The 15510-nt window shown below is 37.8% G+C and overlaps 5 protein-coding genes across 6 annotated transcripts; 3 read left to right on the plus strand and 2 right to left on the minus strand.

The window, feature by feature from the left end:
- Positions 1–259: 259 nt before the first annotated feature.
- Positions 260–3301, plus strand: LOC104813761 (hsp70-Hsp90 organizing protein 3). The gene is made up of 7 exons (XM_010541509.1): positions 260–1303; positions 1774–2062; positions 2196–2281; positions 2421–2644; positions 2712–2778; positions 2881–2940; positions 3026–3301. The coding sequence occupies exons 1-7, from the start codon at positions 431–433 to the stop codon at positions 3137–3139; spliced, it is 1713 nt and encodes a 570-aa protein (XP_010539811.1). The 5' UTR covers positions 260–430; the 3' UTR covers positions 3140–3301.
- Positions 3302–4343: 1042 nt separating this feature from the next.
- On the minus strand, positions 4344–5230 carry LOC104813769 (21 kDa protein). The gene has a single exon (XM_010541522.2). It carries the CDS (start codon positions 5144–5146, stop codon positions 4508–4510), a length of 639 nt encoding a protein of 212 aa, XP_010539824.1. The 5' UTR covers positions 5147–5230; the 3' UTR covers positions 4344–4507.
- A 1449-nt stretch (positions 5231–6679) lies between these two features.
- Positions 6680–7664, plus strand: LOC104813776. Its single transcript, XM_010541534.1, has 2 exons — positions 6680–7072; positions 7426–7664. The coding sequence occupies exons 1-2, from the start codon at positions 6748–6750 to the stop codon at positions 7518–7520; spliced, it is 420 nt and encodes a 139-aa protein (XP_010539836.1). The 5' UTR covers positions 6680–6747; the 3' UTR covers positions 7521–7664.
- A 446-nt stretch (positions 7665–8110) lies between these two features.
- Positions 8111–11457, plus strand: LOC104813785 (FAM10 family protein At4g22670-like). 2 transcript variants are annotated; one of them, XM_010541554.1, is made up of 11 exons: positions 8111–8434; positions 8741–8806; positions 8890–9048; positions 9143–9230; positions 9316–9396; positions 9484–9548; positions 9767–9907; positions 10137–10253; positions 10413–10595; positions 10689–10746; positions 11097–11457. In XM_010541554.1, exons 1-11 carry the CDS (start codon positions 8369–8371, stop codon positions 11192–11194), a joined length of 1122 nt encoding a protein of 373 aa, XP_010539856.1. In that variant the 5' UTR covers positions 8111–8368; the 3' UTR covers positions 11195–11457. The 2 variants fall into 2 exon arrangements, with proteins under 2 accessions (XP_010539856.1, XP_010539848.1); XM_010541546.1 differs by having other exon boundaries at positions 8112–8434; positions 8755–8806.
- Positions 11458–13985: 2528 nt separating this feature from the next.
- LOC104813797 (protein ODORANT1-like) lies at positions 13986–15510 on the minus strand. The gene is made up of 2 exons (XM_010541557.2): positions 15164–15510; positions 13986–14811 (listed from the first exon to the last, which is right to left on the minus strand). Exons 1-2 carry the CDS (start codon positions 15424–15426, stop codon positions 14214–14216), a joined length of 861 nt encoding a protein of 286 aa, XP_010539859.1. The 5' UTR covers positions 15427–15510; the 3' UTR covers positions 13986–14213.

Here is a 15510-nt window from a genome sequence, read left to right on the forward strand (position 1 = left end):
GCATAATTAGTACTTTTTTTGTGGAAAATCTGCCACTAATTTTACGTATAAAAAGCTGATATATTTATAGAGAATAATCATCCAAAATTGAAACCCATTTTATTTTGTTTTGTGTGGAAACTTGAAACTGTATACCAATATGGAAAACCGAACCGGGACAGACCAGCCCTGATGAGTGACATTCGTGACCCCGCAACCAAACAGCCCCCTTTTCTCTCTCTCTCTCTCTCTTAAGAACCTTCGAGAACCTCACCAGAACTCTCTTACCCTAGAGGCCCGGACTCTTCGCTTCCTCTTTCCCCCTTTCTATAATTCCCCGTCTTTTCCATCGTAATTCATGAAAGTTCGTCCTTTTCGATTCCTGGAAAATCCTCGTAGCTAAACGAAAGCCAGTGCTCATCAATTGTTCCCGTCCGAATCTCTCCAAGCGATGGCGGACGAAGCGAAAGCCAAAGGAAATGCGGCGTTCTCCTCCTGCGATTTCGTCGCCGCTGTTACCCACTTCACGGAGGCGATTGGTCTTGCTCCGACAAACCACGTCCTCTACTCTAACCGATCTGCGGCGTACGCCTCGCTCCACAAGTACGCAGATGCTTTGGACGACGCGAAGAAGACGGTGGAACTCAAACCGGATTGGCCCAAAGGGTACAGCCGTCTCGGCGCTGCGTACATAGGGTTGAACCAGTTCAGCGATGCGATCGATGCGTACAAGAAGGGTTTGCAGATTGATCCCAACAATGAGACCCTCAAATCCGGGTTAGCTGATGCGGAATCGGCCGCCTCTAGATCACGCGGGTCGGCGTCGGCGAATCCATTCGGGGACGTGTTCCAGGGTCCGGAGATGTGGGCGAAGTTGACGGCGGATCCCAGCACAAGGGGTTACTTGCAGCAGCCTGATTTCGTGAAGATGATGCAGGATATTCAGAAAAACCCTAGTAATCTCAATCTTTATCTGAAGGATCAGAGGGTGATGCAGGCTCTTGGGGTTTTGTTGAATGTTAAGTTCAAGGCGCCGACTGGAGAAGACACGGAGATGCCGGAGGCGGAGTCATCTCCGACGCCGAGGAAGGAGCCGGAGCGGGAGAAGAAGCCGGAACCTGTGCCGGAGCCAGAACCGATGGAGTTATCGGAGGAAGAGGAGAGGAAACAGAAAGCCCGGAAGGAGAAAGAGCTCGGAAACGCTGCTTACAAGAAGAAGGATTTCGAGACTGCTATTGAGCATTACACAAAGGCTACGGAGCTCGATGATGAAGACATATCATATCTCACGAATCGTGCTGCGGTTTATCTTGAAATGGGAAAGGTAATTGCTTTAGCTTGTTAAAAGTTTTGATCTTTGTGCCGTTATCTATTCTGTTAAAAATGGTTCTTTGTTTGGTTTAGTAATAGTCAGATTTGAGTGTTGATTTGTCTGAAGTCGGGAATTCGGGGTTTATTTGGACTGTTAGGGTATTTACATAGGTGGGAGCTTCATGGATGATGGATCATAATGGATTTGACTTGCTTCGAGCTGGAAATTGAGAGTTGATTGTGAGGTTATTTTCTAGATACTGAAGTAGAGATCATTGTTGACTAGATTTACTTCCATTGTGGTCATTTATCAGGCTTAGATCATGTAAAAATTTGGCATTTCTTCGTATGTTTCTGCTGTCTCTCTCTCTCCTATTATTTTGGGCATTGTATTTGGGTTAGGCTGGTTAATCTGCTTGTTGTTACACTTTGTTTATTTGGTTGGCTGGTGATTATGAGGAAATTCTGTCTTGTCTGATCCAGTATGATGAGTGCATTAAAGACTGTGACAAGGCGGTGGAAAGAGGAAGAGAGCTTCGTTCTGACTTCAAGATGGTAGCGAGGGCCCTCACTAGGAAGGGAACAGCTCTTGTAAAATTGGCAAAGTGCTCCAAGGACTATGAACCTGCCATTGAAACCTTCCAGAAAGCTCTGACCGAGCACCGTAACCCAGACACTTTGAAAAAGCTGAATGAGGCAGAGAGAGCCAAAAAGGAGTTGGAACAACAAGAATACTTCGATCCAAAGATAGCTGATGAGGAGCGTGAAAAAGGTATCGTCCTTAGGTTATGACCTTGCCTGTGGTTTTCATCTACCGTTTTTCTCTTGTGAAACATATCGGATAGTCGAAATTCCGGGATTAGTGTTCACTGACAAACGCTTTTGCCGGCTTTGATCCATTTCAGGTAATGAATTCTTCAAGGAGCAGAAGTATCCAGAAGCTGTGAAACACTATACAGAAGCAGTTAAAAGAAACCCGAATGATCCAAGGGTAAGGAAGTTGCATGAGCTAATAGAGATATGATATGCAACATACCGAGCGATGTATCTTGTGGGGGCTTGCATAATGCATATGATGATGAAATGAGCATTTACTAGAATGTTTTTTCTGTGTGTTTGATTGTTTACAGGCATACAGCAACAGAGCTGCATGTTACACGAAATTAGGAGCATTGCCTGAAGGATTGAAGGACGCTGAAAAGTGCATTGAGCTAGACCCAACCTTCACGAAAGGGTACAGCCGGAAAGGAGCTGTCCAGTTCTTCATGAAGGAGTATGATAAAGCCATGGAGACATACCAAGAAGGGCTGAAGCATGATCCTAAGAACCAGGAGTTGCTCGATGGAGTCAGAAGGTGTGCATCTTCCTACTAACGAGAGACATATGTATGGGATCGATTATGCTGAATGCGTTGCTTTCAGGTGTGTGGAGCAGGTCAACAAGGCGAATCGTGGTGATCTGAGCCCAGAAGAATTGAAGGAGAGACAGGTGAAAAAAACAAGAAACAAAGCCTTGCTAGTTGATCATATGATTGGATATTCATCATGTTTGTCCGTTTCTTGAGTATTGATCGTCACTGAAATGTGCCAGGCCAAGGCAATGCAAGATCCAGAGATCCAGAACATACTGTCGGATCCAGTGATGAGACAGGTAAAAAGAGGATGAGGATGATGATGATTTGGCTGAAGTTATGAATAACAAAGAAGACTCAAAACGAGATTGAATTGCAATGCAGGTATTGGTTGACTTCCAAGAGAACCCAAAGGCGGCGCAAGAGCACATGAAGAACCCCATGGTGATGAACAAGATTCAGAAACTGGTCAGCGCTGGCATTGTCCAGGTCCGTTAATTTCGTTACCACACCATTGTTGGTGGTGGTGGCCTTGTGAGAATATTTTGCCCCCGTGTTTGAAACAAGAAGACGTTGTATTCTTCCAGTTGGGAATGTTTGGACAAGTTTACCTTGTTAGAACTTGTGCTTGAATTTATAATCTGATCAACTGTTTAATTACGTTATTGCCCATATACACAATATATATATATATATATATATATTATATTCTATATGGTTTGCTCTTTCCAACTGGTTATACCATCTGATTCCCATGAAAAAAGGTTTTTGCAACTGGTTATACAATATATATATATATATATATTCTATATGATTTATCTGTACGATTTTTCTCCTCACGCCATCATGTGTTATTACTTGGAATGTGTACGATCCACCCAAATGAAAGAGTTCCACTCTTTTCCTTTTATTTTCTATTTTAGTTTATTCTACTGATTAAAATTTAATTTTTAATACCCAAATTATTAATGTTTAAAGTATTCGTAAACTGGTTTGGATTATTAATTGTGTAAAAACAATTAAATGGTGGATGCATGGTTCAAGAATTATTGAGCAACAAGGCTTTTATTTGACTAATCTGATGTTTTTTTTTTACCATTTTAAATCTAGTAATCTAGTACTAATCTACCCACCACGAAAAATAAATCCAAAGCCTTACATATATCTTGAATACCGTTAAAATTAGATATTTTGAGCATATATTTTCACGAATAATAAATTAACATTATAAAATTTAAAAATTGGCCGTATTTACATGTTTGCAGTCAAATTGTCTTCGTTACCTCCCCCACGTATAGTTTACAGACATGCAATTTCGTACGCACTACGCAGAAAGCGCTTAAAGAAAAAAGGATTCACTCATTAGTTTGTGACCTGACTACGTCCCATTAATGGACCCTCCATTGTGTTTATGCGGATGCATTTCGAAAGATAACCTCGAGATTTATTTAAATTGAATAAAATTAGCTTTACACAGGAACAAAGTGATAAGATTTGTCTACCTGCCCTCGAAAGGAACGCAGGTTTACGTGGAAAAGTACTTGTAGGTATATATATATATATATATAGAGACGTGTATATATATATATATATATAATCTAATCGTTTCGCTTACATATTTCCTTGTAAAAAAGAGAGGCACTGGACACTAGTGGACACGCGTCCTAACCCTGCTAATCTAGAGATCGAGAAGATAGGGATATGGGGCTTCGATCTTAATCGAGATCTTTGTCTTAGAAGTTGTCTAATATCAAAACCATGGCGATAACATCCACAGCACAAAAACAAGAACATTACAACCCAAAAAGAAACAAAAAAACAAAACCCGAAAACAAACAAACGAACAAAAGACACGCAAGAAAACCCCTAAGGGTTGTTATCAACTATAACAGACGATCTATGCCTATCCGCGAACCGGTTAACAAGAGCCAAGGCATTGCTAGTGACTCGAGCCACATGAACCACACGTCTCCGAATCGCGACCTTCACCACACCGTCCATGGCTCGTCCACCGAACCCATCAAGGCACGTCGTCTCGTCCGTCAGAGCAGCACTCACCCACGTCTCCACGTTGCTCATCCTCCACATGAACTCCGTCCTATCGCCTCCCGGTCCGAGCCGGTTCATCTCCCGTGCCGACTCTGCTAACCGGTCCACACCATCTCCTAGATTCTCTACACAATCTTTCACGGCTAAATACTCTCTCCGTTTGATGTGTCTCGCACAAGCCAGCTTTGAGACGAAGACCGTCGTGGACTTTGCTCGTGCCAAGGTCGTGGCCAGGGCGGCTTGAGCCAGGCGGTGTTCGTTGCGGTGAATCTTGGGAGCGTAAGCCGAGAGGCACTTGACGCAGAGTTTAGGGTAACGTGTGACTCGGCACGAGGAGACGATGAAGCTGATGCTAGGGTTAGATGATGAACTCGAAGGTTTGACTATGGCTGACTCAGAAACTGAGGAGAGCAGGAGGAGGAGAAAAAGAGGCAGGTGGGTTGGTTTTGGTTCCATTGTTGTGTCTTTGGAAGAACGTGGAAATGTGTGTGAGTGAGATTTATTGTTCCAATTTTGTGTATTTGAATAAAAGGGCTTATATTTATGCATTATTTATATGAGCAGTCTTTTTTATATTGTATGCTTCTTTCTAAAATGGTGAGCGGTGACATAATAATACTCCACCGTACATATTTACCACTATACATGATCGATATATAGAGTTGGAGCAGTATAGTTTTTATTTATAAAACGCATTTAATGTATATATATATTGAATCCAAGATGGTGAAAGAAACATTCAAGTAAAAAAAAACAAATATATGTTAATGAAAATGAAAAGATTTTCAACCATGATTTGAGAATCTGTAATATATCGCATGTAGATGATTCCTTTTTAATTTTTGCAAGAAGAAGCATTTAATTTTATGGTCAAATGAATAAAATTTAATGTATATTCAAAAGCTGGAAAAGATGGTTAGGAGTTTATCCTTTTGCCATAGGAAGATGTAAAAGGGACTGTCTTCACACACATGCCTTTAATTGCTTTTGCCATCTTTTTACCAATCATCTTTTATTAAATTATTTTTTTAGGAAATAAATCTGATTTAGTTTCTGAGATCCACTTTAGATAAAGTTCTCTATTTATTTAGAATTAAAGGTGAATTTATAAAATTTTGTTATTGGGAATAAAAATTAAAACAATGAGTTGAATATTTAATAGATTCCATTATTTCAAATTTTACTCCGTACATTAGCGATATTGTATGTATATTATTTATAAATAATAAAATACATTGTAATTATTGGGGTCAAATGAAAACCTTTAACTTTGACCTTTACAACAAAAGCTTTATAAATGGACATGGTAAGGATAAAATGGACATAGATTTTGCCCCATAAGCCCAAACCCAAGCCCAATAGAATTAATTGTCTTTCGCCTAATATTATTTTTCCCGAGTTTAAATAAAATAAGAATGTTAGGTTTGATTATTTAGCCCATGTAAATTCTCCCATGGCACAGAATATATACATATATATACAGTATTTGTATCATGAACTACTATAAGTGATATAATGATTTTTATAGGATGTTTACGATCGTTCATTGTAAAAGTATTTATAATATATGATTAAAATAAAAAAATGTTATGTTGGGACGAGGGTATGACATTTGAAAATATAATGAAAAGGGATGCAAAGCGTTTGTATTGTTCTAAATTCGAGACTCAAATTGGAAAGGAGAATATATATTCTAATCACATAGTTTATTCGCAGTTCCGAAATTAGTATAGACTTTGGTCCAAAACATCCGATTATCAAAAAAAAAATATCTTGAATATGTGAGTTCATGTCTTAGGTATAGTTTGTTCATTGCCTCGGTCAGTTGAATGATCAAAACAAAATAATTTAAGGTCTTATATTAACGTTTTCGGTCAACTATAACACATGTTAATACTGATCAATGATGCTATGCACGTTCCAAATCAGCTATATATATACACACGTATACGCGTATATTCCTAAAGACGTGCACAAAGTCGAGAGAGAGAGAGAGGGCCAAGCTTAAACGACAAGACCAGAGGAACAAGTTTAGCGTTTGCGTTTGCGCTTGTACCATGGCTTTAACTAAGACGAGTTGGGCTGTGGTTGCTTTTGCCGTTGCAGTGGCGATGGCGATTTCATCGCCGTTGGTGGAGGCGCAAACGCCGAATAACGCGTGTGCGGTATCGTTGATGCCCTTTGTGACGAACTGCTTCTTGGACGTGAGCGCGTCGCCGACCGCTGAGTGCTGCGGTATGTTGAAGGCCGCGACCACGACGCAAGTGCGTTGCATTTGTGACACTTACGTCAATCACAATAGCGAATACGCCAATCTCACTCAACCTATCCTTACCGGCGTTTTCAACCAATGCGGTCTCCCGGATAAACTCTCCTGCGGCGGTTCGTAACTCTTTTTTTTTTCCAAATAAATATTATGATTCTTAACAAAAAGAAAAAAAAAAAAAAAGACAGAAGTGATGATGATGATTGCTTAGAGTTTGGTCTCTTAAGTCTTAATGTTGGCAAAGGTTAAAAAGAAAATCTAAAATGTGGGTTTATGAATATATATAATAATAGATGAAAGAATGAATTAACTAGATTTTAAAGGTATTGAAAGTATAATTATATAAAAGTATAATTAAATGTGTTATAGATTGGAAAAATGTAATATTTTTGCACCATAAAATTGTAATTATCTTTTATAGTTACGATCATATAAAAGTATAGCTCAGTATGGTTATAATCACTTGCAGGATCTGGAACAGGAACAGGAGGAGGAGCAGACAGGGTTTCGTCAATGGGTTTGATTGGTCTGTTTGCAAGTTTGTTTTTAATAATTTTCTATTAAATTTTATTACATTATGACAGAGTTTGGATTCTATCAAGTCGAGAGAAAGCCAAATAAGTGAATTCCGATTTCATTTATGATATTCTGAATGTATTGTGTTTTTGTTTGCTGTTTGTTTTAATCCCTCTGGATGTTTTTTTTTACTGTGAGATGAATTTTTTTTATTCAATTTATTTTATATAGCGCCCGAGCACAGCTTAATTCTTCCATTTTTTTTAGAGTGACGGATACCATAGGCCGAAATTCATATTAATCTAAAAAATGTGAAGTAAATTATGTGATTTAAATTAAGATTTTCTACCGAATTTAAAATTCGAATTCGGAACAAAACATACGGTCTTACATCTCATTTCACCATTTGAATTACATAAATTATATTTTAATTCTTCCATGTAATACATGTGAATTACGTATTCGAAGTCAATACACCTCTAGTTTAAGTTTGTAGATTTCAGTTAAATAGCACATAAATTAATAAATGTCGTTAAAAAAACAACCTAAAAACATTAGATATTTTAAAATTACTAAATATTTGAAATATAGGACTGATCTTGAATGGTCCACCATAAATTGAAAACCTTTTCTTTCAAAACCCCATCAAGTCTTTGTTTTGGAAATTCGATCCCGGAGGTCTTTGTGTCGTCTGAAAATCTGCCGCCCGGTCCTTATCCGTTTAAAGAAGCAGAAGCTACCAGAACTTCCTGCTCGTCTCTCTCTCTCTCTCTCGTGATTCCAAATTCAGAACTACCAACTGTTCCAGAATTCGCCGTTTCGTCTCTTTTTGTTACCTGATCGAAGCCGGAGATGGATCCGACAAATCTGAATCAACTGAAGCTTTTCATTGATCAATGCAAGTCCAATCCTTCTGTACTCGCCGATCCCTCTCTCTCCTTCTTCCGCGACTATCTCGAGAGGTTCTCTCTCTCTCCCCTCTATGTCCTGTTCTTCTCGATTTCGTCGGCTTTTGTCCGAAAGCTGCATCTTTTCGCGTTCGAGGGTCTGTCTGGACCGGTATGATATATGTTCCTATCGGATTCTGAATCGATTTGTGTATGCGGCTGTTGAGAATGAGAATCATCAGTATCAAACATTGCTTCTCGCATGTGTTTCGATCTTTCCATGTAGCTTTGATCTTCGAAGCATTTTGTAATGTGGGGTTTCAATATTTTGGATGAAGTCTCAGGCTTTTTCCCATTTTGAGGGTTATATCTCATTTGCAGTACTCTGATTTCAGTGTTGGCGCTAAGTTGCCTCCTGCTGCCTATGAAGATAAAGATCCAAGAGCGGTATGCTGTTCGTCCATTCGGTTTGATTATGTCATAATTTGATTGAATGAGCTGTAATCACGTGTTTGATCTCTGTTTTGCAGAAGGGTTTTGTTGTGGAGGAGGAGAGTGATGAGGACATGGAAGGAACTGAAGAATCAAAGACAAAGGTCGAGGAAGAGGAGGAGGAAGATGAGATCATTGAATCTGATGTGGAGCTCGAAGGAGACACTGTTGAGCCTGACAATGATCCTCCTCAGAAGGTTGACATTCATGGGATTAGGCAAAGGTTTTAGTTAAGTAATTGTCCTTTTCCCCTTTAGATTTAACTCTGGTCTCTCTGATTGGAATCTTCAGATGGGAGATTCATCCGTAGAGGTCATGGATGAGAATCGTGAGGCTGCTCAGGAGGCCAAGGGCAAAGCCATGGAAGCCATTTCCGAAGGTACAATCACGATTCTATATTATCGTCGTCTATTTCTTTTACCGATGTTAGTCTCTTTGGGTTTTTAACCATTGCTTCTATGCAGGAAAATTGGATGAAGCGGTGGAGCATCTAACTCAGGCAATCTTGTTAAATCCAGCTTCGGCTATTATGTATGCCACCAGAGGTAAGTTTGGATATTTATTACTTTTTTTTTAAAGCTGTTTAAATGAGACAATTGTCTTATGGCTTGATTCATCTGATTGCGTTTTAGCTACTGTCTATGTGAAGTTGAAGAAGCCAAACGCTGCCATTCGAGATGCCAATGCTGCTTTGGAGGTTCGATTATCTGTATCTTTTTTCCGATAATCATGCCTTTGGTTTGCTATTTTAGACATGGGTTTTCGATATAGAGACATTTTACGTGGTGAACATCATGAAAGAACCAATGACACACACTGTCAGAGTTATTGTTGGAAGCAGTACTGAATGGATTTCTTGCTTCCGTGGGCACGGTTATACAAATATTTTTACGATTTTTGGAATTTTTTTCGCAGATCAATCCTGATTCTGCGAAGGGATACAAGTCTCGTGGCATGGCTCATGCCTTGCTCAGCCACTGGGAAGAGGCTGCGAAAGACCTTCACCTTGCATCTACAATCGACTACGATGAGGAAATCAAAGCTGTTCTAAAAAAGGTTTCCGCCCATATTTATGTGATGATGTAACTTCGAATGATTCTATGTGATTGTTGTGACCAAACATAGAATGAGTGTGATCCGATGACTAAATTCATGTAAATAGATGCTAGTGAATTTTGATATCCTCTTTGATTACTGAAAAAATGATGCCATAATTGCCGATACAGTCTTCAAATAGTTTACGATACGAATAAGCCTTCGTTCTCACCCACCATTCTGCTTGCAGGTTGAACCGAATGCTCATAGGATAGAGGAGCATCGAAGGAAGTATGACAGATTACGAAAGGAAAGAGAGGACAGAAAGGCTGAACGCGAGAGGCAACGTCGCCGTGCTGAAGCACAGGTAGATTTTTATATCATCATCGTAATATCATATGGTTGGTCAGTTTTTGTTTTACATTGCCCTCAACTCTTGAGTGATATTCTTCAGCTGTCGGACCGACTTTTTGGGTTTTTTTTATATGTCGGGCTAATCCATCTTTTTACGACTGTCTTACTCTAGGCCGCTTATGAGAGATCAAAGAAGCAAGAACAATCATCATCCAGCAGACAACCTGGAGGTGGGTTCCCGGGAGGAATGCCCGGCGGTTTCCCGGGTGGAATGCCAGGTGGAGTGCCCGGAGATTTCCCGGGAGCTATGCCAGGCGGAGTTCCCGGCAATGTGGACTTTAGCAAAATCTTGAAGGTGAGTTTATTTATATCCAAACTCCAGTTTCGAAGTTACCTTGCATGGAAGTGTTTAATTATTTGATTCCATTTTGTTGGAAATTTCGAGCAGGATCCTGAGCTAATGGCTGCGTTTAGCGACCCAGAAATCATGGCCGCGCTCCAAGATGGTACGTATCATCCATCATCTGCTACGTATTTCTTAAACAACATTATTTCCATATAGCCTCAGAATGAAGTTTTTGTATAATCATCTAGCTTTGTCTATACACAGACACCGGTTTCCCCATGAATCATGAAACCAGCCTTGTCTGAACTCAAGAATTACCTCTGGTTGGTGTATTTGAATAAATAGGTTTATTTACATGAAAAAAAGTATCGTTTTTAAAAATCTTGAAAGGGAGAGGTATGATATAGATGCTGGGCAGTATTGTGTAGGAGAGGAGATGGAACCCTAGTTGTGATATACCGTTGTTAATGATCTGATGTAATTTGTACGTGGTTCTTGATTGCTGCGTAGTGATGAAGAACCCTGCCAATCTGGCGAAGCATCAGGCCAACCCTAAGGTGGCTCCGGTCATCGCTAAGATGATGAGCAAATTTGCAGGACCCAAGTAACCTCTCTCTCTCTCTCTCTCGCTCGCTCGCGTACACATGCGTGAGATGTTACGGGCTTTGTCCAAACGAGTTGGACAACACTCGAATCGTGACAAAATCCATCCCCCCTTTGGTCTACTAAATTGTTCAAATGAGTGGCTTGTACGATGCAGTGGCGGACCTACGTGGAGATGAGTGGGGGCACTGGCCCCCACTGTTTTTTTCCTTTTAAAAATATTAGTTATAAAATTTAATAAAATTTTAAAAAAATATGTTAATGCCCCCGCTAAAAATTTCTCACGGACCCCACTAATTTGATTTTTTTCATATATTTTGTGATGTTAGTTAATAAAAAAAATTAGTCTATTGTTTTTTTGTTATTTTCTATTTTCAAGTTTTTTACTTTTTTTAGACAAATAAAAAATATTGTCAATTTAATTATAATAAAATAAAAACTAAAACAAAAGAAGAAATATTTGTAAAAATTGTAAATTTAAATAATCTTTGTTATTTTTTATTTATTTGTTTTTATATGTTTATTATACTTATAAATTTATCTGTATATATATTTATTGAATTTTTATTTGATTTAGTAGAAAGTTCAACCGATAATTTACTAAAAAAATCTAACCCATAATACATTAAATTTTTAATTTTTGAGTCATTGTCTAGTTTATTTTATCAAAAATATAATTCAAACAATTATAAATGGAGTTATATAAATATATTTTAAAAAATAAAAAATCATAGAATTTATTTGTTGAACCTAAATATTTTTAGATAAAATTTTATAATATATATTTATATTTATATTTATATTTTTATTACTATTATTTTGTTGCCCCCATCGATAAAATTTTCTGCATCCGCCACTGGTACGATGTTTGAATGTTTCTAATTAAAGTATTCGAATATTTACATTTAGAGCGATGCCACGTGGGTGGACCGTATATTTCAGATACTGTTGTTTTGGTTCATATTTATATATTAGTTGGTATGAATGAACGCAGTTGTTAGGTACACTTGTCGGTTCAATACGGTATTACATTTGTTATAAGGAAAACAATAGTGTAAAAAGCCGTGTTAGAGTGCACGTCTTAAGTAATTGCAGCGAATTCTGAATTACTTTTTGCGTACGGATGTCTTCTTTGTGAGTTTTGTGAAATTAACAAATACAAACATATTATATATAATCGCTAAAATGCTAATAGAATAATATGCATAAGAAAACTATATAACAAAAAAATAGGTCTTAGGTTCGGCCATATCAAACGCAAGTACACGTGTCTAAATGTAATATATATCGGGCCAAATATATATATATATATACACATGTGTGTGTATTTAAAATTGTTAATGATAATAGAATAATATGCTTATAAGAAAACTACAATAGAAAATTTATTAGGTCTTGCGTTCGGTAATATCAAGTGAAAGTACACGCATATAAATGTGAAATCGGCCAAGTAGATCTAGCTTTGCGTGGGGGTATGAAACAATAACACATATGTAACGAATTTACAGAAGAAGAAAAAATACTACTGTATAGGTAGTATATACACATATATATATATACGTATAGATAGGTATAGACGTACACATACTTACATACATGTATCCATGTACTGAGGAAGAACACAAATAAGATACGAGAAAGTGAGAATATACATCCCTATGTTACGGGGATTTTCTCTTTTGCTTTTTTTTTAATTAATTTTTTTTTAAAAAAAAACAATTCGTTCAAAATTTATGGCGAGGTAAACTTACATTGTGAACCAACCATGTATCCATCATACCGTATTGAAATTTTTGTATGGAATTTCTTCGAAAGCATTTAATGTTCCAAGGAAAAGAAAATAGTCTTATTTTATCTATATATTATTTTTTTTTAAAAATGACATCTGAAAATTTTAAAATGTGGACATGAATGTTCTAGCTATTGCGTCTCACAAAAATCAAAGTGTTTGGTGTTGTTTCTATTTATTTTATTAGAAAGTTTCAGAATTTTCAAAAAATCATATGGTCAAGTATGCACATACTAATTCTACATGATAATAATACAACACTTGAATTGGATGTTTCCAATGTGGTTGTAAGTCTCGCATATGTAACCATGTGTGAGTCCATATCCACTATAAGAATTGTGCTTAAAGTGCAATTAATAATTAATTAAAAACATGTTGCTGACGTCAACTTCAAGGTCATGTTCCAAGTGGAGGCAATGACTTCAGACATACGTGGCATGTTTCATTCGGGCGCTAATTAAACACCACACACGCACACACACACACAAAAATCAAAATAAACAAATCTTGTTCTCTGATTTGGCTTAATAAAAGTTTCTATTCGTGTCTTTATGAAATGAAGAAAAATGGAAACCCTAAAGCATATATACATATATATATATATATATATATATATATATATGTGTGTGTCTGAAATATGTCACAATATATGGCAGTCGACCGGGGGGGGGCGATTTCTCTGATTGCAATTCGATATTTTTAGCATATGGTCGTATCTTTTATTTTTCCAGGTATTATGTAATTGCAGTCCAATTTTTTTTCTCTTTTATGGACCTATTAAAAAAAGATGGTTATCGAATTATAGTTATTTCTCCTATTATAGTTTATCATAATTTTGGAATAGTATATTTCGGTCTAAATATAAATAGGGTTTTTTTTTTCTTGATTCAAAAACAGATCACATTTATACAGAGATCTTATTTTTCATATAATTTTTTTTACCGTTCAACCATATAATAAATCACAACGTTATTAATACGAACAAAAAGAAATTTTGGAGGAAAAAAAGAAAGAAAAAGGAAACGTATGAACTTACTCTAGTGAAAAACCAAACTACACCATGGTGCACCATTGATGCTTTACATGATCTTCACACACAGTTTTAATGTTACAGTGATAATATATATGATGCTTGTGTTACATAGTTTTTAATGTGTCTACACCTATATAAACATATATATATACACACATGTGACATGTATATGCTTATGCGCCATACGTGTGCATGTTGCTCGCTAATGCTTGTCATTCATCCCAATGGAACTCACTCCAATACCGTGGAAACATCCGAATCCAAAATCTTGAACCCCGAAATCTTGGCAATAATCCCAAAACGTCCAATTTTCGCTGACCATTTCCTCCTGCGACCATGCCGGAAAATCTCCCACGGACACCATGTTTTCGCCGGAGATATTGTCTCTCCCGGCGTCTTCTCCACTAAGTCCAACGTTATTGTTCGTCCACGACGTATCCCCCCAAAGAGGTTCGTCGGTCCAAAGGCTATTAAACAGATCTTCGTCATTGTTGATGGACCCAAATAGTTGAGAATCGTCGGTTAAGCTATTCTGGTCGCTGGTATTTTCGGCCGAGACGTTGGTCTCTACGCTTTGGGCGTGACCTGTATTTGGTTCTGAGAGATTTTCATCAGGATTTTGTGTAGCAATAATCTCAGGATTATCGATATTATTTTGATCGTTAGGCTCCTTGGTTAGAGGCTGATGGGTCACTGGATCGATTCCCATCCTTAGAAGTTTCTTCTTGATATGGGTGTTCCAGTGATTTTTTATCTCATTATCCGTTCTTCCGGGCAACCTCGCAGCAATCTTGGACCACCTAATCAACAAATAAAAACAAGGTTATAACGATATAAGCATATATATATATATAGTATATGATATTATATATAATTTGAAAGATAATGATGTTAGGTGTTGGTAGAGATGTCAAAATCTTTAAATCTTGGAAAGTAACACAAGAAATTGACGAATAGGTTCACATGATCTTTCAAGAGAGGGACGTTACTTTGTTTGGAAGTTTATTTCAAATCGGAAGTAAATGCACAAGAACGAAGACCGGTTTTTTTAATGGATTTTCATCTCATCCTTGGGATGACAAATTCTTTTACAATATATATTCAAAGTGACTGAATTATTGATAGATATGTTATTATGTGTATGGTAAGCACCTGTTGCCAAGATGAGCATGAAGGTCGATAACGAGCTGTTCCTCGGAGTCGGAGAGAAGGCCTCTCTTGAGGTCGGGTCGGAGGTAGTTAGTCCATCGGAGACGGCAGCTCTTGCCGCAGCGGCGGAGGCCGGCGAGCTTAGGCACCGCCCTCCAGCAACATTGGCCGTTCGCCACTATGAAGTTTATGAGCTTCTTGTCTTCCTCCGCCGTCCACGGCCCCTTCTTCACCCCTAGCTTGTCACAACACGGTTGCCTCCCCATCTTATATAATAATTATTATTATTATATGATACCTTATCACAGAGAGAGAGAGAGAGAGATGTGAAAAAAACCCTAAAGTTTTTT

Source organism: Tarenaya hassleriana, unplaced genomic scaffold (assembly GCF_000463585.1).
Source record: "Tarenaya hassleriana unplaced genomic scaffold, ASM46358v1 Cleome1, whole genome shotgun sequence".
Classification (NCBI taxonomy): Eukaryota; Viridiplantae; Streptophyta; class Magnoliopsida; order Brassicales; family Cleomaceae; genus Tarenaya; species Tarenaya hassleriana.

Bases quoted from the DNA above. Each gene is read 5' to 3' on its own strand.
- LOC104813761 (XM_010541509.1), top strand. From the start codon at position 431: ATGGCGGACGAAGCGAAAGCCAAAGGAAATGCGGCGTTCTCCTCCTGC. The intron at 2,282-2,420 runs GTAAGGAAGTTG...GATTGTTTACAG, and splicing joins GAAACCCGAATGATCCAAGG to GCATACAGCAACAGAGCTGC. The intron at 2,779-2,880 runs GTGAAAAAAACA...GAAATGTGCCAG, and splicing joins AAGAATTGAAGGAGAGACAG to GCCAAGGCAATGCAAGATCC.
- LOC104813769 (XM_010541522.2), bottom strand. From the start codon at position 5,146: ATGGAACCAAAACCAACCCACCTGCCTCTTTTTCTCCTCCTCCTGCTC.
- LOC104813776 (XM_010541534.1), top strand. From the start codon at position 6,748: ATGGCTTTAACTAAGACGAGTTGGGCTGTGGTTGCTTTTGCCGTTGCA. The intron at 7,073-7,425 runs GTTCGTAACTCT...AATCACTTGCAG, and splicing joins GGATAAACTCTCCTGCGGCG to GATCTGGAACAGGAACAGGA.
- LOC104813785 (XM_010541546.1), top strand. From the start codon at position 8,325: ATGGATCCGACAAATCTGAATCAACTGAAGCTTTTCATTGATCAATGC. The intron at 9,397-9,483 runs GTAAGTTTGGAT...ATTGCGTTTTAG, and splicing joins TATTATGTATGCCACCAGAG to CTACTGTCTATGTGAAGTTG. The intron at 10,747-11,096 runs GTACGTATCATC...ATTGCTGCGTAG, and splicing joins CATGGCCGCGCTCCAAGATG to TGATGAAGAACCCTGCCAAT.
- LOC104813797 (XM_010541557.2), bottom strand. From the start codon at position 15,426: ATGGGGAGGCAACCGTGTTGTGACAAGCTAGGGGTGAAGAAGGGGCCG. The intron at 14,812-15,163 runs GTGCTTACCATA...TTTGTTGATTAG, and splicing joins CATGCTCATCTTGGCAACAG to GTGGTCCAAGATTGCTGCGA.